Source organism: Phoenix dactylifera, chromosome 4 (assembly GCF_009389715.1).
Source record: "Phoenix dactylifera cultivar Barhee BC4 chromosome 4, palm_55x_up_171113_PBpolish2nd_filt_p, whole genome shotgun sequence".
In the NCBI taxonomy this organism is placed as follows: Eukaryota; Viridiplantae; Streptophyta; class Magnoliopsida; order Arecales; family Arecaceae; genus Phoenix; species Phoenix dactylifera.
Window position 1 is genome coordinate 22,079,434 of NC_052395.1, and position 23,080 is coordinate 22,102,513.

A 23,080-nucleotide genomic window follows, 5' to 3' on the forward strand; every position below is an offset into this window, starting at 1 on the left:
AGCTGCCCTCTCTGCACGGCTATGCGCTCTTTTTTTATTGTTATTATTGTTGAAGGCGTGGAAGTAGTTGATGTAACAACAATCATACTGTAGAATTAAACCTGGCGACTTGGATAAACAAAGTCTATTTCTAATTCCTATCACTGTTATTAGTTATTAAAAGGTCTACTTCGGCTTCCTGTTAAAGATAGAGACCTTCTAGGCATTTGGGTATAAAAATTCCTTGCTATCGGAAAACGATGTAAAGGTTCTGCAGCTTCTTATTGTTCCGTAGGAAAGCAGCTGGCTTATCACAGGGCAAATGGCACAACTAGATGAGACTTTCTGGGTGCCAGGAAGCAAAAGAGAAATGGCGTTGGCGGAATGGGTTCTAGTGCTTGGATTCTCGGCAGCTGCAGTCCTGGTTCATGGCCAGCCAGGTATGAATGCTAGTGTGTATCCAGAGCTTACTGTTCCCATGCTTCCTTTGATACAGAAAGCACAGTTTTTTTTACTTTTTTTTTTTTTTTTGATGTAAAGAAAGCAGAGTGTATACTGGTTTAAGGATATCCCTTGTTTTTGTTCTTCCTACCTGTCTGAAATTAGAATCTAGTCATCTAATTCTTCAGAATTGATTCCCTTTTCAGTATATGGGCCCTTCCTCCAGCTCCACGCAAGTTTTCTAGCATTTTTCATAGAGTTGGCATGGAGTGCTATTTGTTCGCAGAAATTCATAAGTTTCTTGGTGGCTTTTCTAGAGGCACAAAAGTTGCATCATGGAATCATTATAAAATGTCGCATCATGGAAATTTCCCAGAGCAGGTTAGTCTTTAAGTATGCACAAAGAGAACTCTGGTATGGCATCATGCCAGCCCATCAATTTCTTTAGTTAGATGTTTCATATAGTTGATAGAACGATTTCCCGAGGGCAAGAGATAAAGTGCATCTGACCATGTTGGAAATTTCCATATATGTGCCCAAATATAATTGCTCGTCTCACCTTTTGCATTCATTCTTTCCTTCTTTCGTTAATTCATTTTTAAATTCTCAGAGTAAGCCTGTTGAACGATTTTGAAAGCATTATTATTTGCATATAATTACCTTATGAGATTCAAAAAAATCCTCAGACTCGATGCGGATCATTTTGGTCAATACAAATTAGGTTGAACAGAGTTCAGAAGCAAAATTCGCCATATCGAGAAACCAAGTCGCAAGCCAAACTTTCGAAAGCCATAAATTGGTCATACGATGCCTGATTAAGATCTTTTTTATTTTAAACTGGATAACTTTCCATCATGTAAACTCTAAAATAGGTTGGTCAAACTAAAAGTTTCTTTTTCAGATAAAATTTTGATCGAGCATATCTACCAATTCGAGAAGAACCGGACAGAGCGACAAGAAGCAAAGTCGATGTAGAAATCGAGATCTACCTCCTAAAAAAATTTAGCTTTTTTAAATTTATTTTTACTAGTAATATATATTTTAGGAAAGAAAGTCCTATTAGAACTAGGAAAAAAAATTTGATTCAAATTCTGCAAGAGCGGATCTCACTATTATAAATAAATATTATATATCTCGGGTTTAGATCATCAATAAAAGAAAAAGGAATTTAAACCCTACTTTCACAATTGTTACATCTTCTTCTAAATTTCTTTTGAGAGATTCTAGTTGAACGAGTTAAAAAAATTCTTCCTTTTTCTCGATCGCATCATTGCAGAAAAATTATTATAAGCTGTTATAAAAATAACATAATCCAAAATACAATCATAATTATTTAACTGAGATGTTAATCTATTATGGGATCCTTGTTTCTTAGCTATTGTTGAATGAAGTCCTGATTTTCAAGTCTTGGTGAAGAAATTCCTTGTTATCAATTGAGAAAAACTCTCATTAAATAAGGTAAGAAATTTAAGGAGGAATGGGTGTGGTACATCTGTAATGATACTCAAAGATCTCGCAAAGATTTCAAAGTTATAGCTTGTAAGCCGGAGCACGACTTAAGGTATCCTTTCTCGACTCCACCGCCTCAGTAACCGACTTGTGCTTCTTTGGCCTTTGCACTTATTTGCTTGGCGAAATTTTTTTTCTCATTGTAATATTCTTTTTTAAAAAATAATTTTTAAAAATAAGATACTTAAAAAAATAGTTTTTGTATATTTAGTTGATTATGAAAAAGTGACACATTCCATAGTGACTTATATTTAGTTGAACATGCAGTTTCTTTAGAAAAATTGTACAAAATATTTATCATACTCATAATAAAAAGAGAGACCTACCCACGGATTTTAATGGCTCAAGGATACTTTTGGAAAAAAAAAAATCTAATTCCTAATCGACGAGAAAGTAGCTTTCTCATGTCCTCTATAGATTTTTCTTTCCCATGAAACATTAAAATTTTGTTCCCATAAAAATACTACTTTTCTATTTTTTTCTTTGAAAACTTCAATCAAATAAAAGATATTTTTTTATTTTTTCATTGGCTATACTTTTTTTCTTCTTTTCCCGCGAACCAAATGAGCCCTTATCCAAATGAGTCCCTAATGTGAAATCTGAAGTACATATGTTGAGGAACTAGACCCATTCGATTGTTCTTTGAGGACTTTCCTAGCAACATTGGAGCCTTGGAGTCCTAGGGCTCGTTTGGTTCGCGGGAAGCATTTTCCTTCCTAGGAATATGATTCCTGGGAAACAAATTCCTAGGAAGAGGATGCCTAGGAAAGTACTTTTGGCATGTTTGGTTGACCATGGGAAAGTGACAAATTTCCAAGGTGCTTATGTTTGGTTGGCCATCCACTTTCCTAAGAAAGTTATATATAATTCCTATTATGCCCTTAATAAAAATTAGGTTTTTAATGCCTCTTTAATGCTTCTTTAATGCTGAAGGGACTTTTTTGGAAAAAGTAAAAATGGAGTGATTCCCGCCTCATGGGAAAGTAACTTTCCCATGTTTCTCATGGAAAAGACTTTCCCATGAAATGTGGGAATCACATTCCTATGGGAATACAACTTTCCCTTCTCTCTCCTTTGAAAACTCCAACCAAACAAGAGGCATCTCATTACTTTCCCGTTGACCACACTTTCCCCCCTTCTTTTCCCGCGAACCAAACGAGCCCCTAGAGACTACGATTGTGCCTAGAGATCAGGTTTCTTGGGCAAAGTGCCTCGAGATCAGTTAAGTGATTAAACTCCTCTGTTTTAGTAAATGTAGCATCTTTTGATAGATTACCAAGCCTCAAATACCCATATTTTCGTTCTGATTTCATTTTCTAAATCAGATGGTTAAATTTATCTTTTTTATTTCTTTCCTTTAATCTCTTCACTGTATCCATTGCAGGAGATACAATGACGCCGACTAAATCCATTGCAGATGGACAAACCTTAATCTCGTCAGGTGGGACCTTCGAACTGGGCTTCTTCAGCCCTGGTGATTCGAAGAATCGGTACTTGGGGATATATTACACTCCAGATAAAATAGTTGTGTGGGTTGCCAATAGAATCTCTCCCCTCAGTGGCTCCACGGGGGTTCTCAATCTCACAGGTGATGGAACTCTGGAAATTGTAAATAGCACCGGATATATTTTTTGGTCCACAGGCACATCAAATGCAATCAATCCCGTTGTACAGCTCCTGGACTCGGGAAATCTCGTCCTGATTGAAGGAACTTCGAAGACTTTATTGTGGCAGAGCTTTGATCATCCAACTGACACACTTCTGCCAGGTATGAAGCTTGCACGGGACTTCAGAACCAATCTTGACACGTATCTCACATCATGGAAAAGCTCCTCCGACCCTTCACCAGGGGACTACTCCTACAAGATAAATAGAAATGCAGCAACAGAGCTTTTCTTATGGAGAGGATCTGACCTAATATTTCGCACTGGACCCTGGAACGGACGTGGATTTAATGGCAATCCACAGATGAGCATAACTAATCTGTTCAGGTTTCATCTAAGTTCCAATAAGTCTGAGGCCACCTACAGTTTCGAAGTACTGGACAATTCTATTCTATCTCGTCTTGTGTCGAACGAGACTGGAGCGCTTCAGCGTTTCGTGCGGTCTAAACCAAACCTTGGATGGGACCTCTACTGGTGGCATCCAAAAGACCCGTGCGACGAGTATGCTAACTGTGGAGCTAATAGCATATGCAGCACAAACTACTCAGCTGCCTGCGCTTGTTTGAAGGGATTCAGTCCTAAGTCTCCTCAAAATTGGAGAATTGGAGACAATACCGATGGTTGTGTGCGGAGAACAGCTCTAAATTGTTCATCAGGTGATGGTTTCTTCGGGCTGCAGCAAGCGAAGTTGCCCGATACATCAAATGCCACCGTGCACAGCAGCAAAAGTCTGGAAGAGTGCAAAGACTGGTGCCTGAAGAACTGCTCTTGCAGTGCCTATGCTATCAGTGAAGGGAGTGGATGTATGACGTGGACCGGAGATCTCGTAGATATTAGAGTGTTCACTGAAGGAGGAGCGGATCTATATGTTCGGCTTGCATCTTCTGAATTAGGTAACGTTTATTTCCTGCGAGGGGAAGTTAAACCGGTAAATATATAGACTACAATTGCAACTCTTGCAGGAGCTGGATATGGCTGTTGGGTTGCATCGGATGACTAAAGAGATTATCGCAGACCTCTTAACATCAGTTTTCTTTTCCCAATTTTTCTCCTTTTTTAGCCCCATTTAGCTTAGCGTGCTTATCCGAGAACTGATGATCCAGGTTCCAATTGTAGTACCTACATAAGCTTAGGTGGGAAATAATTAGAATAACAATGTAGCTTTTCTCTCTTCAAATATATGGAATCCCAAGCCAAAGTCATGTTGAGAAGTTCCTCCATTTTGCTGAGTATTGCAGTCTTTCCTGGTAAAATTTCCTCCATTTGCTGACAAGGTGATGATGAAGTCTATTTGTTTAGAAAAATATGTTGTATATTACCAATTAATCAAAATAATATCTAAGTTATATAAGTGCAATGACAACTCCGTGATACATTAAACTTTTCCTGTGATTGGCAGTAAGGTCTATGTTCTCCCTATTACTCATCTTATTCTTATCCAATGCTAGGACTTTCGACAATTGGTTTTAATATGCCAGTATTATGAACGCACTCTTTCGATTAAAATTTATGGTAGCCTCCTTTTTTTCCCCAAACAACATCCAATATTTGTAATGTAAAAGGAAGTAATTTTGCTAACATAATGTCTAATGAGGAGGATTTATCTTAAAATCAATGAAATAAACAACAAATTAATAGTTAATAACTAATCCGTTTGCCAAATCACATCCCTTTCTCACTAAAAGGAACACCAAGGGATATTTTTCTACATTTTTTGAGAGAATATATTTTTCTACATTTAACATTGCCATACATTTCTTTGTTGCTTTATATGGTTTTAAGTGAACGTGACATGGTGATATAGTTCTGTTAAGTTTGTGATTCTCTGCATGCTGAATCTAGGAACATTTTCTCATGCAGAAATATAATTATATACCAGTTCTAACATACATGTCACAAAACACATTTATATGATAGGTTAGCGTAGAACAAAATATATAACTGATATTCCGTATCATAAAAAATGTACCCTAAGTCAAAGTCCTAATTCCAAAATATTGTTGTGCAGATCATATAAGCGGTAATTATGGTAAAAAGAAGACTGTGATAGCCATTATCATTTCTTCGTTGGTAGTGTTTCTTCTGTTTGTGTGCTTGATTCAACTCCTGTGGAAGAAGAGCAGAAAAAGAAAGCAAGGTACTTACCCCTTTACCTACACAAACAGACATGATCTATCACTTATACCAGCTATTATATAATATTGATAAATTGTACTTCTAGTATTAGCATTGATTTCTTTAACATTCTCAGAACAGATTTCATCAACATTTGGCACTAAGAATCCATCAAATAATTTTATGCCTACCAGTGACATACAATAGTATTCAATGCTCAAGCTAACAAGTACTATGATTTCATTCAGGTTGTGCAATACATAGAATAATTAAGTTGACATCTTTCATAAGTCCATTAGAAGTGCAATGTATTGGTCCTGTGCACCAAATAGCGTTCTTTAGATAACTTAAGGCACAAACGACCACTTCATCCATGTCAAACAATTTTGGTCAAATTACAAGGATTTCACTCCTATCTTTATTCTCTAGTTTATTTCAGTAGAGCTAGTTTGTGGGTGCCTTGATACATCACAATCCTTCTTGGAATTGTTGTCTAAGAAAAGCTAGACGAGGAATGAAAATTTTTATTTTCCTACTTCACTCTTCAGAACCAAAACATATGAGCAAATGTCAAACTCAATGTAATTAGAGGTGGCAATCAGGCTGAATCAGCCCTATTGGGGGAAAAACCAATTCGTCCCAGAACAACCAGGAGGCGCCGACCAGAAGGCGCCCGACCAGGAGGCGTCGTCCAGAAGGCGCCCGACCAGGAGGCGCCGACCAGAAGGCGCCCGACCAGGATGCGCCGACCAGAAAGCACCCGACCAGGGCAGCTCGGCGCCCTACCAGCACGGCTCGGCGCCCGACCAGTCGTCGGACCCCGAAGCGCTGCGACGCAGAGTTCGACCTCATCTCCTTGGGCTGGACTTTGGAAGCCCGATCTCGCCACTCACCCACTGCAGTCACATGCTCCTACCACTCAGCCGAAGATCGTACTCCTACCATGTCAGCAATTAATGCGCGTGGCCTCTGCAGGCCGTCGGCCCACTCAACCATTAAAGCGTATGGCCTTCGTTGTTCACTCAACGATCATCGTGTATGGTCCCGGCAAGCATCTAGATTACTCGACAATTAAAGCGTATGGCTTCCGCTGCCTACGGACATCAAGCCCCCTACGGCAAACCCGCTTGGTTACAGATGATAGCGTTGACTCGGCACTGATTTAGGGACTTCGGCCTAATTCCCTACAGTAACAACATTGATTCACACGATCGGGTATTAATTTCTATGCATGCCAAAGTGTACGGCAGATCATTTGTCCCATCCATCACAGGTAACTCAGGCCCCCTCTATAAAAGGGGAACTCCTCCATTTTAGAGGGGGCTGGGAAATCAAAACTCAGAAGACTGATTACTACTCCCATACACATATTAGCCCCCTCTGACTTAAGCATCGGAGGGCCGGAGCCGGAAACCCCCGGCCACCGGCTTTTTTGCAGGTCCCCCGGAGAACGCCGCCTGCCGAAGGACCGCCGCCGCCAGCCTCCCAGTACGCCGGAGCTCCTCTTCTCCAGCCGAAGGTCGCCCTCGGGTCCAATTTCCAGCAACAGTTGGCGCTAGAGGAAGGGCCCAAGTCGCGGCCATGAAGCTGAGGAGCAAGGGAACTTCTAATGTCTCCCGACGTCTTCCACCTAGTCCTGGACACTCCATCCAGAATTCGCCACCTCCGGCCGACTCGACTCCGCAAGTCCGGCCGGAACAATTTGATGCCCTGGTGCAGCAGGTTCAGGCCTTAGCTGCCGCTGTCCAAAGTCTGCAACCACAGGGCGCCCCGATAGCACCGCTTCCCCAGGCCCCGGTCCAACCGGTGCCCCCTCCAAGTGGACCGGCCCTCCAAGGCCGAGATCTCCACGCCTCTTCAAGGGCCAATGGTGAGGAGCGGTGCCGATGCCACGCTTCAGCCAGAGCACCTTCCTGGAGAGAACCCCTAGCAAGGGGGCTAGGCGACTGGCCGCAACCGTCAGAGGTCGAGTCAATCCCAGGACAACCTACGCCCGAACAGACCACTGTGGCGATTCCCCAGGGCGACGAACTCGACAAGAAAGTCGAGAAGCTGGAGCACCAGATCGAGGCGCTCCACGGCAAGAAGGCGAGACGTGAGGGTGACTTCGAGTTCTCCACGAAGTCCCCCTTCTCCCAACAAATTGAGGACGAGCCGGTTCCGCCAAGGTTCAAGATGCCCCAAGTGGAGCCTTACAACGGTACGGCCAACCCCCTCGACCACCTGGAGAGTTACCGAGCCTTGATGGCACTCCAAGGATCTTCGGAGGCCATGCTCTGCAAGGCCTTCCCAGCCACACTTCGAGGAGCAGCTCGGCTCTGGTTCACCGGGCTGAAACCCAGCACGGTCTCCTCCTTCGAGCAGCTCGGCAGGCAGTTCGCCACCAACTTTGCTGCCAGCCGACCTCAGCGGCGAACCTCAGACTCCCTCCTCGACGTAAAGCAAAGGGAAGGAGAATCGCTTAGAGAATATCTGGACCGTTTCACTGCCGCAACTTGGGAGGTCCGCGAGCTCGACCAATCAATCGCCATGTCGGCACTCAAGACTGGAGCTCGATTTTACAAGTTCATCTTCTCCATCGAGAAAAATTTCCCAGCTGACTTCACAAAAATGCTGGTTCGGGCGCGGAAGTACGCCAAAGCCGAAGAAGCCGTCGCTTTTAGGCGGGGTGGGGCCGAGCAGGCCTCCAAAAAGCAGAAGAGGCGTCGCGAAGAGCGCGGACGTCCCAAAAGCCCGTCTCCACGCCGAGCCAAAAACCCGCCTCGTCTGAAGAGTCCACCCCGACTGCGGGGACCGCCCCGACAAAGTTCCCCGCCTCGTCCGAGATCTCCGCAGCTCCGCGGGAGGTACGAGAATTACACTCCCCTTAGCGCCCCTCGGACCGAGATCCTTATGGAGATTGAAGGACGGGATTACTTCCGGCCTCCACCCCCAATGCGGGAAACCGGAGCCTGGCGCAATCCCAAGAAATACTGCCGCTTCCACCAGGACCATGGCCATGATACGAAAGACTGCTTCCAGCTCCGGAACGAGATCGAGGCACTCATCCACCGAGGAGTGCTCAACCGATTCGTGCGGAACCGGCGTGAAGAGAAGAGACCAGCGGAGGACATCGTGCAACATGGAGAGCCGAATGCCAACAAACCCATAGCTGGCACTATCAACACCATAGGCAGGGGGGCCCCAGCCGGAGGACCAGCCGAGGAGAGGCTTCCCCTAAAGCGCCCCCGCACCTCTGAAGCTATCTCCTTCTCGGATGAAGACCTGGAGGGGGTTGAAACTCCCCACGATGATGCTGTGGTCATCTCAATGGTCATAAATAAATTTGATGTAAAACGCATCCTAGTGGATAATGGAAGTTCGGCGAATGTTTTGTACTTTGATGCCTACTCCAGAATGGGGATAACAGGAAAGCAGCTACGAAAGATGAATGCCCCACTGGTCGGGTTTACTGGAGACTCGGTTCCAGTAGAGGGCGAGCTCGATCTCTTAGTCACGGTCGGACTCGCCCCCCGAGAGAGCACCGTGAGAATGAATTTCCTTGTAGTGCGCTTGCCCTCGGCCTATAACGCCATCCTTGGACGACCCGGGCTCAACGCTCTTCGAGCCGTGGTCTCAACCTGCCACCTGCTTATGCGGTTCCCCACCAACTAGAGGGTCAGCGAAGTCCGCGGGGACCAGGCGGTAGCAAGACGATGCTATATGGCGACCCACAAAGCGAAGCAGCCGGCCGAGGCATCAACTTCGACACCAGATGACAAGCTCTCAGCCGAAACTCTAGAGATGCGGGTCGGCCTCCAGAAGGAACGGATAGAGCCCGGTGAGCTACTCATCCAAATCTCTTTGCAAAAAAATCGTCCCGAGCTAACCGCGCAGGTCGGCTCCGGCCTTGATGCCCGCGAAAGAGACCGCCTCGTCAATTTCCTGCAGGCCAATATGGACGTCTTCGCCTGGTCGCCCACCGACATGCCAGGGATAGATCCGGAGGTCGCGGTCCACCGACTCCAAACAAAGCCGACCTCCAAGCCCGTGCGACAAAAGAAGCGGAGCGCGGCCCCGGAACGACAACGAGCGGCGGCCGAGGAAGTCGACAAGCTCCTCAAGGCCGGCTTCATCCGGGAGATATCCTATCCGGAGTGGCTCGCCAATGTGGTCCTCGTCAAAAAGGCTAACGGAAAATGGCGCATGTGCGTGGACTACACCGACCTGAATAAGGCCTGCCCGAAGGACAGCTTTCCACTCCCTAGCATTGACCAGCTCGTGGACTCCACCTCAGGACATGAGCTGCTGACATTCATGGACGCCTTCTCCGGGTACAATCAGATCCAGATGGCGCCGGAAGATGAAGAAAAGACAGCCTTCATTACTGATGGGGGCACCTATTGCTACAAGGTGATGCCATTCGGCCTAAAGAATGCTGGAGCAACATATCAGAGGTTGGTCAGCCGGACCTTTAAAGACCAAATAGGCCGAAACATGGAGGTCTATGTCGATGACATGTTGGTGAAGAGCCGGACGGCGAAGGATCATGTGGCTGACCTCGATGAAGCATTCTCCACGCTTCAAAGGTACCGGATGAAGCTTAATCCTGCAAAATGTGCGTTCGGAGTCACCTCGGGCAAATTCCTCGGCTTCGTGATCACCCAACGAGGAATTGAAGCCAATCCCGAGAAGATCCGAGCACTCCAGGAGATGGTGCCCCCGAGGACAGTTAAAGAGGTACAGCGGCTCACGGGACGGGTCGCAGCCCTCGGAAGATTTGTTTTCCGATCGGCCGAGCGCTGTCTCCCGTTCTTCACAGCTCTCAAGTGGCTAAAGAACTTCTTGTGATCGGCAGAATGCCAACGGGCCTTTGAAGAGCTCAAGTGCCTCCTCGCTTCTCCTCCTTTGCTCACGAAGCCTCAGCAGGGTGAGCTCCTCTATCTGTATTTGGCTGTCTCTCCAATTGCAGTGAGCTCGGTCTTGGTCCGAGAGGAGAACAAACTCCAAAGTCCGGTGTATTACACTAGCCGGGTCTTAAGGGATGCCGAGATCCGATACTCCAAACTGGAAAAGACCATCTTTGCCTTGGTCGTCTCGGCCCGGAGACTCCGACCTATTTCCAAGCTCACACGGTGGCTGTGCTGACTGACCAGCCGATGAAGCAGATCCTGCAACGATCAGACCGTGCTGGTCGAATTACAAAGTGGGCAGTCGAGCTCGGGGAGTTTGATATTGAATATCGTCCGAGGCTAGCAATCAAAGCTCAGGCGCTCGCCGACTTCATCGTGGAGTGCACCGTGCCCGACGAACCCGAATCCATGCCTACTACGGAAGAGCCCTTGAAGCAGCCGTGGACCTTACATGTGGATGGCTCCTCGACCTCGGGGGGTAGCGGAGCGGGCCTCATCTTCTCCAGCCCGGACAGGGTAGTCGCGGAGTAGGCTCTGCGCTTCGAATTCACCGCCTCGAACAATGCGGCAGAGTACAAGGCACTGATTGCCGGACTCAAGCTGGCCAAGGAGTTGAAGGTCGAAAACCTGAAGGCCTATAGTGACTCCCAACTGGTTGTGAGCCAAGTTCTGGGAGACTTCAAAGCCAGGGAACCACTAATGCTGCAGTATCTCCACAAGGTCCGACACCTCAACTCGACTCTGGGCTCTTTCCACATCCAACACATTGCCAGGTCGGAGAATCTCAGAGTAGATCAATTGTCGAAGCTAGCATCCTCCCGAATGAGCGAGCTCCCCAAGGCAGCAGCGCTGGAGTATCTCCAAACACCTAGCACGGAGGAACCCGAGCCAGCTCTTTGCCTCGAAGTCGAGCCGAGCTGGATGGACGAGCTCATCAGCCACTTGCGGGATGGAACCCTCCCCAATGACGAGCGTGAGGCTCGCCGAGTTAGACGTCAAGCTGGTCGGTACGTACTGTATGAAGGTAAACTTTACCGGAGATCTTTTACCTCCCCTCTCCTCAGGTGCCTCCGCCCGACAGAGGCGGATTATGCAATGCATGAAGTCCACGAAGGGATTTGCGGAAATCATCTGGGAGGCCGAGCACTGGCGCACAAGATCCTGCGCCAAGGATATTACTGGCCGACACTCCAAAAGGACATGCTGGACTTCATCCGGAGGTGTGACCGATGTTAGAGGAACGCCAATATTCAACGCCGACCCTCGGCCCCGCTAACCTCGATCAGTTCACCTTGGCCGTTTGCCCAATGGAGAATTGTTATCCTGGAACCATTCCCCCTGGCGACCGGGCAGAGAAAGTTCTTGGTCGTTTCTATTGACTACTTCACTAAATGGGTCGAGGCCGAGCCGGTGGCCCGGATCACCGAGCAGAAGATGCGAGATTTTGTCTGAAAGTCGATAATCTGCAGATTCGGACTTCCTCGCATCCTCATATCAAACAACGACCGCCAGTTCGACAACGTTCGTTTCAGAGAATTTTGCTCCGAGCTCGGCATCGACCACCGCTTCACCTCGGTCGTGCATCCTCAGACGAATGGAGAAATCGAGGTAACAAATCGCACTATTTTGCAGGGACTTAAAGCTCGGCTCGACCAGTCCAAGGGGCAATGGGTCGAAGACCTGTACAACATCATGTGGGCTTATCGGACCACATTCCGCGTACCCACCGGCGAAACTCCCTTCAACTTGACCTACGGAACGGAAGCTATCATCCCATTGGAGATCGGGCTCCCTTCCCTGAGGGTAGAGCATTATGACGCCGACTCCAGCTCTTCGCAGCTTAGAAATAACCTGGACCTCATCGAAGAGACAAGGAAAGCCGTCCGAGTCCGCATGGCGAGGTACCAACAAAAGACGGCGCAATACTACAATGCCAGAGTTAAAGCCAAGTCCTTCAAAGCAGGGGACCTTGTACTCAGAAGAGCTGAAGCCTCTCGGCCGACCGAGCAAGAAAAGTTGGCTCCGAATTGGGAGGGACCTTACCGGGTCGCGCGCGTCCAGCGGCCCGGGGCGTACAAGCTAGAGTCTCTTGAGGGGACCCCCATTCCACGAAGCTGGAGCTCTGAAAACCTCCGGGTGTATTACCAGTAGGACCCTGAGGGGTCCTCTCCGATTGGAACATGAATTTCACCTTTTTACAACAATCAAACTGCAAATGTTTAGTCATTTTATCTTCTAACGACTAATTCATGATTCTCAGACTATCCGGCCCGGCTCGTGTATGCGGCCTCGCTCGGATACCACAATTAACGGGCGCCTTAGCCAAGTCCAGAGTGCCAATTTCGAGCTCGGTCTCGATCTTCCTCAGATACCTCGGCCAAGGTCGAGATGCCCCGAGGTCGACAGTGCGTTCCCAGACCCCCGACCTCGGAAAGACGGGGTAGTACCTTCACGGCCTTCCGTGGCGCTCAACATCAACAACGGGGTAGTACATTCGCGGCCCCCCGTAGCGCCTCCTCGGCCAAGATCGAGATGCCCCGAGGTCGACAGTGCATTCCCAGACCCCCGACCTCGGAAAGATGGGGTAGTACCTTCACGGCCCTCCGTGACGCTCAACATCAACAACGGGGTAGTACCTTCGCGACCCCCCGTAGCGCCTCCTCGGCCAAGGTCGAGATGCCCCGAGGTCGACAGTGCGTTCCCAGACCCCTCGACCTCGGGAAGACGGGGTAGTACCTTCGCGGCCCTCCGTGGCGCTCAACATCAACAACGGGGTAGTACCTTCGTGGCCCCCCGTAGCGCCTCCTCGACTAAGGTCAGGATGCCCCGAGTGTCGATAGTGCGTGTCCAGACCCCTCGATCTCGGAAAGATGGGGTAGTACCCTCGCGGTCCCCCTAAATGTTCGTAGGCCACGGTGCCCAAGTGTTCGTGAATGATAACGAAGTAACGCCCACGCGGATCTCCAATGGCAACTCTCCCCCACGTGCCGGCATCCCCGGAAAAGCGGACCCCGAGCAAGAGCGTCCCCAAAAGTTCGCCGAGCAGAGATGCCAACCTTGGCGCGAGATGCTCGGCCTTGACGGTACAAAAAGGTGCACTTTAATACCAATATTTACACTATTTTGCTCCGATTAAATGCTTGGATAAATCCCGATCAGCGTCGGGGTAATTCCCCAGGTCAACCGCCGCCTGGCCTCATCCGCTCCGCGCACGTTATTCGACTGCAAACCTTACCTCGGTTCATACCGAGAGCTCGGCGAAATTCTACCCCCGAGCTTGGGGACGTATCGGGCCTATGCCTAGACCTGTTTAGGTCAAGGAAGACCGACAGTTCGCCTCGGCGACTAGAGGCCCGAGCTTACGAAGCCCGTCCTAGGGCTTGGCAGGAGTCGCCGCCGAGCCCAAAGGCCTGATGCGATTACCTCCTAGATCTAAGTCGCAATGTCGCTGGTCGGAAGCCCGAGCAGCGGTAACTTGGGTCCCGAGCTCGGAAACTTTGGATACTACTTGCGTGGTAAACGTAAGGCCCGAACTCGGAGTTCGGGTAAAATGAGCCGGGATAGTGGCCTCGTCCTAGGGCTCGGCAGGAGTCTCCGCCGAGCCCAAAGGCCTGATGCGATTACCTCCTAGACCTAAGTCGCAATGTCGCTGATCGGAAGCCCGAGCAGCGGTAACTTGGGTCCCGAGCTCGAAAACTTTGGATACTACTTGCGTGGTAAACGTAAGGCCCGAACTCGAAGTTCAGGTAAAATGAGCCGGGATAGCGGCCTCGTCCTAGGGCTCGGCAGGAGTCGGCGCCGAGCCCAAAGGCCTGATGCGATTACCTCCTAGACCTAAGTCGCAATGTCGCTGGTCGGAAGCCCGAGCAGCGGTAACTTGGGTCCCGAGCTCGGAAACGTATATTATTTGCATGATAAACGTGTGGCCCAAGCTCATCAACGGATTTCAGAAGCGAGCCTTCAATTACGCGAGTCTAGAAAAGAAAACTCATTTCAAAAAGAGAATATATTTACAAGAGAAGCCCAAAGGCCGAATACAAAACTGAGGCTCGGCCATAGAGGCCATTCTTTACAAAACAAGGAAAAGAAAGACCCTACGAGACGAGTGCGGCACTGGTCGCCGGGACTTCTTCAGTCCGACCTTCGACCTCGGGGGCAGCTCTGGGAACATCCGCTGAGCCCTCGGTGGTGGTCGGTTCCTCCGCAGCAGGAGTCTCGGCCGAGCCATCTTCGATAACCACGGGAGCATCCTCGGATGCTCCCGCCGGACCTCCCTCGGCGCCTGCCTCGACCTCCCGAGCCCTCGCCTCGGCAGTGTCGTCCGCCTCGAAGTCGACCCCCGCCCCAGGTCGAGGTCGAAGTCAGGGCAGAGCCGCTTCACTTGATTCCGAAAGTCGTTGAAGCCCTGGACGAGCCCGTTCACGGCTTCCTCCTCAAGTAGGTCTCGGAACTCTCCCGACTCACGGAAGAGTCGGATGGCGTTCTGAGCCCGCTCCTGGGCCTCCCTCTCCCGAGCCTCGGCCCTCGCCTCCGCGTTCTTTATCGCCAGCTCGCGGAGGACGAGCTGGGCCTGGGCTTCCGCCAAGCGGGCCTCGGCGGCCCTCACCTCTGATCTGGTCAAAGCATGATCGGCCTTTTCCTCCTCGAGCGCGGCGGACAAGAGTTGGACCTCGTCCTCGGTGGCCCCCACTCTGAGCAGAAGCTCCGCCTTGTCTCGGCTGACCTCGGCCAGCTTTCTCTCGGCCTCGGCCAACCTCGTCTCGACCTCTTCTTGTGCCCGAGAGCATCGGCGAGCCCGCTCCTTGTAATCGGCACTGATCGAGATCAAGGTCTCGACCTCGTGGAGGTGCTGTAAGCAAAGCAAAAAGAAATCAAAATTAGGCAAAGGATAAAGTCAGAGCATAAAAGCTAAAAATACGAAGTATATGAGCTTACCTGGATGGCGAAGATTCGGGCTGACTCTAGGAACCTGTTCAGGCTCATGGCCTGAATCTTCGCCCTGTCCGCCGGGAGGAGCGCGGCACGGAAGATTTGCCGCGCCGTCTCAATATTTTCGAGGGCCGAGTCGCCCTCGCAGATAGTCCACTCTAGGGCGTAGGGCCGCCTCCCCCCTTGGCCTTCGGATTCCAGTACAGGGAGGGTGGACCTCGGCGGCCTAGCGGCCCCATGGCTACTGCCCGGCTCAGATGCCGGGTCCTCGGGTCGGACCGACACCCGAGCAGGGATTTGGGAGATGGGCGCCGGGCACGGAAGCGCCATGGTGACTCCCACTAGGCCCGTGCTTCTGGGCTCGGAGCCCGAGCCCTCCCCACGAGCAGCTTCGGTGAACACGGCTCGTGGGGCGCTTTCTTCAACGACCCTGATCTTAGCCTTCTTCTTCAGCTCGGGGTCCCCTGCGAGCTCGGCCGCTCTCTTGCGGAACCGAGCATAGAGAGCTCCGCTTTTCGTCACCATTTTTGCGACGTCTGCAAGGACGAGCAGAAGAAGTTAGCAAACAAAATTACGAAGACAAAAGGAAGAAAAAAGGAAAATTCTACTACCCTTACCTTGAGGACGCGCCGAGCTCAGACCAACGTTGATCAGGGCGTCCTCACTCACGAGGCCGCCCAGAAGAATACCATCCCCGAGGCCGCGGATGGCGTCAAGGATCCCCTGCTCGTGCTTGGAAAGCCTGGGGAGTTTGTTGGCGGACTTGAACCGGCTCTGCCTCCACCTGGGGTCGAACCCCCATGATCGCTCGGAACCCAAAAAGAAAAATTTTCTCTTCCAATCGTGAATGGACGACGGAGCGCCCACGAAGAGTGGCTGACCCGGCTGAAGCGAGATATAGAGCCACTCTCCATCTCCCGGGTTAGACTTCAGCATAAAAAGTCGCCGGAAGATGTTCACAGAGGACGGGATCCCATACGCCATGCATAGGGATAGGAACCCGATGATTGTCCTCCATGCATTTGGAGCGAGCTGCGTCGGAACAAGTTGGTATTCCTCGAGCAGCTCATTCACAAACCCATGGAGGGAGAATCGTAGGCCGGCCCAGAGTGACTCTGAATACACTCCGATCCGGCCTACAGGGGGGTTCGTTATTCGATCCCCCAACCCAGCGGGTTCCAAACGGAACCCCCGCAGAGGAAAAAATCATTCCTCGACAATTTCTACCTCCAACTCACTCATGGTAGACCCTACTTCGTTCGGGCCCAAACCCATGAGAAACAGGAGAAACAAAAAAAAAGGGGTTCCGAGCAGATAATAGGGGGACACCTTCAGAAGCTCACCGGAAAGAATGACGGGACGACTGCGGCGGACTGGAAGAGAAGGAAAGGCTACGGGGAAGAAGATGGAAGCTACGGGGAAGAATATGGAAGCTACGGGGAAGAAGACGGAGGTTACGGGAAGAAAGACTCGGAAAGAAGCTGGAAACGGCAAAATAGGGGTTTATATAGACTCCTCGACGGTACAGATCAGCGAAGCAGAACGCTGCTCTCCGTCCAGATCGCGACACGTGTCGACCCCGACACTTAATGCGCTGCATGAATGGCGGGTTGACGCTTCGGGTAAGGAAGCGCCTCGTTGGATCGTGTGGCCCCATCATGAGCCCACGACGCGAGGACGCCTCGAAAAGCGAAAAGGTCTCCCTCGACGAGACCCTTCGGGAGAGAGGACGCCGCCCATTAAAAACGCCTCAAGGCGCGCGATAATTCGAAATTCCCCCAAAAACCTACACGGCCAGAGCTACTTCCCGCGCTCGAGCCTGCGAGCAGCTCGAACTTGAAAGTCGGGGGTAGTGTTAGGGGAAAAACCAATTCGTCCCAGAACGACCAGGAGGCGCCGACCAGAAGGCGCCGACCAGAAGGCGCCCGACCAGGAGGCGCCGACCAGAAGGCGCCCAACCAGGAGGCGCCGACCAGAAAGCGCCCGATCAGGATGCGCCGACCAGAAAGCGCCCGACCAGGGCAGCTCGGCGCCCTACCAGCACGGCTCGGCGCCCGACCAGTTGTCGGACCCCGAAGCGCTGCGACGCAGAGTTCGACCTCATCTTCTTGGGCTGGACTTTGGAAGCCCGATCTCGCCGCTCACCCACTGCAGTCACATGCTCCTGCCACTCGGCCGAAGATCGTACTCCTACCATGTCAGCAATTAATGCGCGTGGCCTCTGCAGGCCGTCGGCCCACTCAACCATTAAAGCGTATGGCCTTCGTTGTTCACTCAACGATCATCGTGTATGGTTCCGGCAGGCATCTAGATTACTCAACAATTAAAGCGTATGGCTTCCGCCGCCTACGGACATCAAGCCCCCTACGGAAACCCGCTTGGTTACAGATGATAGCGTTGACTCCGCACTGATTTAGGGACTTCGGCCTAATTCCCTACAGTAACAACATTGATTCACACGATCGGGTATTAATTTCTATGCATGCCAAAGTATACGGCAGATCATTTGCCCCATCACATCACAGGTAACTCAGGCCCCCTCTATAAAAGGGGAACTCCTTCATTTTAGAGGGGGCTGGGAAATCAAAACTCAGAAGACTGATTACTACTCCCATACACACATTAGCCCCCTATGACTTAAGCATCGGAGGGCCGGAGCCGGAAATCTCCAGCCACCGGCTTTTTTGCAGGTCCCCCGGAGAATGCCGCCCGCCGAAGGACCGCCGCCGCCAGCCTCCCAGTATGCCGGAGCTCCTCTTCTCCAGCCGAAGGTCGCCCCCGGGTCCAATTTCCAGCAACAAGCCCAAATACGGATTTGGTCGGATAGAAAATAGATCAAAAATCTGTCTATTCAAACCCGACTTGTTTATTAAACAGGTCAAAAATCCAAACCCATGCCTGACCATTTTATTAAACAAGTAATTCAAGCCGACCTACAACAGATTGAATCAAGTTAGATAGGTTAAGCATTGCCATCTCTAATTGCAATGGAAGTGTTTTTTAATGTTCTACAAAAGGGTTCAGTTGAGTGTTTCCCTTCTAGAAAAAGTTGTGGCCAAGAAATAACAATTAGTGAACATATTGATCGGTAAATGATCCCTTGGGATGACAAATGATGCAGTAAAGATCAATATGGTAGAAAGCTGTTAATTTTCTTGTTCTCTTCCTCCATCCATTTAACACCTTAATGTTTAGAGTCTGACTTGGCTCAATTTTAGTTAAATAAGGACTAATTTCTCCCATGATTCTCCATCTATATTTACATTCTGTATATATTTTTTTTGGTTTAGCTTTTGCGTTTATTGTGTCTCAAGGGGAGAAAGTTGTAGCTGCGAATGGTCATTGGGTATCCTCTAAGAAGTTTTTGGTATCCAAAAACTTGTCTAAGACAAGTCGTGTGCATATTGCTTTCTAGAGCTGCTGGAGCTCTATGGCCATTATGGATGGTAGATGCAAGATCTTTAGGTGTCACCTATATTCAGATAATGGTTTAGATGTAACTCTTAAGAAAAATTTTATATAAATAAAAAATCGATACAATATATATTCTCAAAACCAAAAAGAAACTCATAGAAAACTTTCAAAATCATTTTAAGCAAATATGGAAATCAATATTATGCAAGAAATCATATGATATGATGTACTAAAAAAGACACATAAAAGAAATCCTGACTTGGGACCGAACTATGTGAATCCAATGCCCCAAAAATTGCATCACCGCAGCACAACCCAATGCCTCCCCAATGAATATGGTTCCGGTGGAGAAAATAGGGCCCCTCATTTCACACTATGCCCAAGATAGAGAATAATACAGTGGTTATTCAACACTAACAGCTGGTAAATTAAGCTAGTTGGCATTCATCTCTCCAAGTGAGAGGTGTCGTATTCAAACCTGAGTAGTGACAAATAACTATCATATTCTCAAAAAAGACAAGGAAAAAATAAGAAAAATCCAAAGTTCAACAATCAAGAGAGAAGCTCGGACTGCTATTAACAGCAGAAAAAACAAGCTTGAGAATGTGGAGGCTCTAAATAAGAATGGAAATAAGGAGAGAGCTAGAAGCTCACAAAGCCATCGATCAAATGACCAACAACTCCTTAACAAAAACAATACCAACGGCTAATTAAATCATGTTCATAGTTGTCTCATGATCCAGTATTTGCCCCAAATACAAAACATGCATATATTAGTAGTTGGTAGTATAATATTATAAGCTCCAAAAAAATCACAGAAAATATATTATAGTCAGTCTAGTTGTAAGAAATAACTAACATGTCCCAATTGACAAGCATTTTCAATTGTATTAAATGCTTTTGTCTTGAATATATGTATTCACATATCGAATTATGATATATTTCTTCACAAGTTGCCCTTGGTAATTGCAACTCTATCCATCTACATTTGTTGCCCTTGGTAGTTGGTAACTCTACCCATCTATATTTCCTTGGCGTATTATTTGAAAACAAACTTGCATGGCTTGTTGCATTTGTTTTTATTATGTTCTGCAGGCTTGTTCTACATTGACAATGACTACATTATTACCTCAATATTGTTTATCATTAATATGCTAATTAGGTACATGTACATGTGTGTGTGTGTGTGTGTGATGAGGAAAGACAAGGATAGGCCCCTCATAATCTATTAGTATAAATGACATTTGCAGGCTAATAAAGGAAGAAATTACAATATATTCGATAATCTCTACTGAACCATGGCATGACTTTTAGCTTTCTTGCCGGTGCAGAGTGACCCCCAAGCTTTAAACGATCTAAGCACGGTTTCTAGAACAGACCTTGCTGAGCTCTGATTGTTACCTAGTATATTCTTTAGCTCATGATACCTAGCACTCTATCAACCATGAATTCCACATTTGTACCCATGTGAATGCATACTTGTGAATCAATTAAAATAATTGTCGTCTTGAATTAAATTTTACAAGTATTATTTTTGTTTACAAGTATTAGTTTTTTCCTTTTGTTTTGATTTTTTTTGGGATGGAGATCCAAGTACAGTTGAATTCAAGAATCTCACATAATTGATTTTGTTACACTAAACTGTCATGCTAGGTAAAACAATTAGTACCCCCTACAACGAAAGCAGAGGAAATGAGCCAGAGTTACCTTTATTTGATATACATACAATAAGAACTGCCACCAATAACTTTTCTGATGATAATAAACTTGGAGAGGGTGGATTTGGCCCCGTTTACAAGGTAATTTTTTTGACTATAGGGCATACTACTACTTGATCCTACAGTTATGCAAGATACAAACTCTTTGAAAAAAGAGTATTGTGGAACTCACCTAAATATAGCAATTAGCAGGGTCAGTTGGAAGATGGAGAAAATATTGCTGTGAAGAGGTTGTCCAAAGATTCTGTGCAGGGCATACATGAATTCACAAATGAGGTGTTGCTGATAGCCAAACTTCAGCACAGAAATCTTGTTCGCCTTCTCGGCTGCTGCATTGAAGGAGAGGAACGATTGCTGGTGTATGAGTACTTGCAAAATACAAGTTGGGACTGCTTCATATTCGGTTTGCTCTTTATCCTTGCACCATTTGACTACTTTATGCTCTATACACAATGCAATGTCTGATGGACATCTCGCAAGCTTAGTGACAATATTTGATTTAGTTGATCATCATGCATGCTCAGACTTCTGCTTAGGTCTTCTAAGTAGGTAAACTATGCAGGATTTTAGAAAACCAAGACTGGATTATGAGGCAATGGATTAACAACTAAGATGGATATATTTTTCTTCCATATCAGGTTAAATTATTTCAAACATAATAATTGCTAATTAAGCTTAGACCGCCATGAAGAATATCTATCTAACTTTTCATACACTGTATGTATTCTTATCATTCAGAAAAAAAAGGTATATGGCATGAATTTGTCAGGACTGAAATTATGACAGAACGCATTTTAGTTAAACAAGTTGGTTATTTTAAAAGATCAATAGAGGTGGTGGTGATGGTGGCAGTAGATAATCTGACTTTTCTAACTTGGCACTTCCTTTACCCATAATCTCACCACTATGTATTAGATCTCCTATTGAAATGAAATGGGCAGAATCTCAACCTCACATCATCGCTAATAATCTAAGGTGCAAAACTATTTTATTTCATCTTGTATAAGGATTAGCATATTAGGCATTCTTCCTGGTGCTAAATATAAGTTCAACTTATGATTATAAGGTTAATCATGGATTTGAAGAGTATAATATTTCTAAATGATAAATTATGTTTATTTGGAATATGTAGTGGACTTATCTCAAAGGGGAAAAGGTATAGAACAAGTAGCTAAGTTGAATTTCAGACTACATTTGTCAAACTAATAAGGAGTGTAACTTTGGACCAGATAGGACAAGAAGTGCACTTTTGAACTGGCAAAAGCGCCTCGACATCATCTTAGGAATTGCTCGAGGACTTCTTTACCTTCACCAAGACTCCAGGTTGAAAATTATTCACAGAGATTTGAAGGCCAGTAATATTCTTCTTGATGAGGAGCTAAACCCAAAAATCTCAGACTTCGGCACTGCAAGAATTTTTAAGGTTGACCAAATTGAAGAGAATACAATCAGAATTGTTGGGACATAGTAAGTACATAAGTGTATCAATTCATAAAGTATAAACCTGAGTGCAAAATCCTAGTTGCATAAACTAATTTTGCTAATGACATGCAGTGGATATATGTCACCGGAGTATGCAATGGATGGTATCTTTTCAGTGAAATCAGATGTCTTCAGCTTTGGTGTTCTAGTGTTAGAAATCTTAAGTGGTAAGAAGAACAGAATGATCAATCAAGCAAAAGCTCGCTTAAACCTTTTAGGACATGTGAGTACTCAAATGCAATAATGTCATCATTCTAAATATAACTTCTAGTTGTTCATTCTAAACATCCATGGGTTATCACAGGCATGGAGACTATGGACAGAAGGTAGATGCTTGGAAATACTTGATGAAGCAGTGGGATGTGCATATCCAGAGTCTAAAGTATTACGGTGTATCCAAGTGGCTCTATTGTGTGTGCAAGAAGGGAGTGAAGATAGACCGACAATGGCAGAGGTAGTGCTCATGTTAGGCACTGAAAGTGCACTGCTACCTCAGCCTCAAAGGCCAGGCTTCTGCATACCAACCCCTTTGATGGCAAGAGATTGGTCTTCCAGCAATAAAATTACAGTTACAATTGAAGGCCGATAGAAATCTCTAACATGAGGTTTTTTTTTGTGTGGGGGAGGATTCTACAAATATATTAGTCAGGCACAGTTCAAAGTATCTTACTATGATTTTAATTGTTCCTATGCCTTTTCATTATCTCTATAAATCTAATTAGGGATTTCATTGAAAAAATGTTCAAAGTAGCAAATTCTCCTCAGTTTCACAGAGATAAGATTAAGAGATTCAGGTGTAAGAAAGAAAAAACAGTTCTTCCAGATACAAACATAGTTCGCACTACCAATGGATTTAAAGAAAATAATATATGCAAACACTGTTCCTACACAAACAAGAATAATAAGTGAAGAAGAACAAGAACCAAAACCGATTATG

General features: G+C 47.2%; 1 protein-coding gene across 1 annotated transcript; it reads left to right on the plus strand.

Moving 5' to 3' along the window:
• Window positions 1-301: 301 nt before the first annotated feature.
• LOC120110662 (receptor-like serine/threonine-protein kinase SD1-8) lies at window positions 302-22,732 on the plus strand. Its single transcript, XM_039126242.1, has 7 exons — window positions 302-419; window positions 3,314-4,521; window positions 20,593-20,742; window positions 20,854-21,064; window positions 21,891-22,128; window positions 22,216-22,366; window positions 22,448-22,732. Exons 1-7 carry the CDS (start codon window positions 302-304, stop codon window positions 22,730-22,732), a joined length of 2,361 nt encoding a protein of 786 aa, XP_038982170.1.
• Window positions 22,733-23,080: the final 348 nt, after the last annotated feature.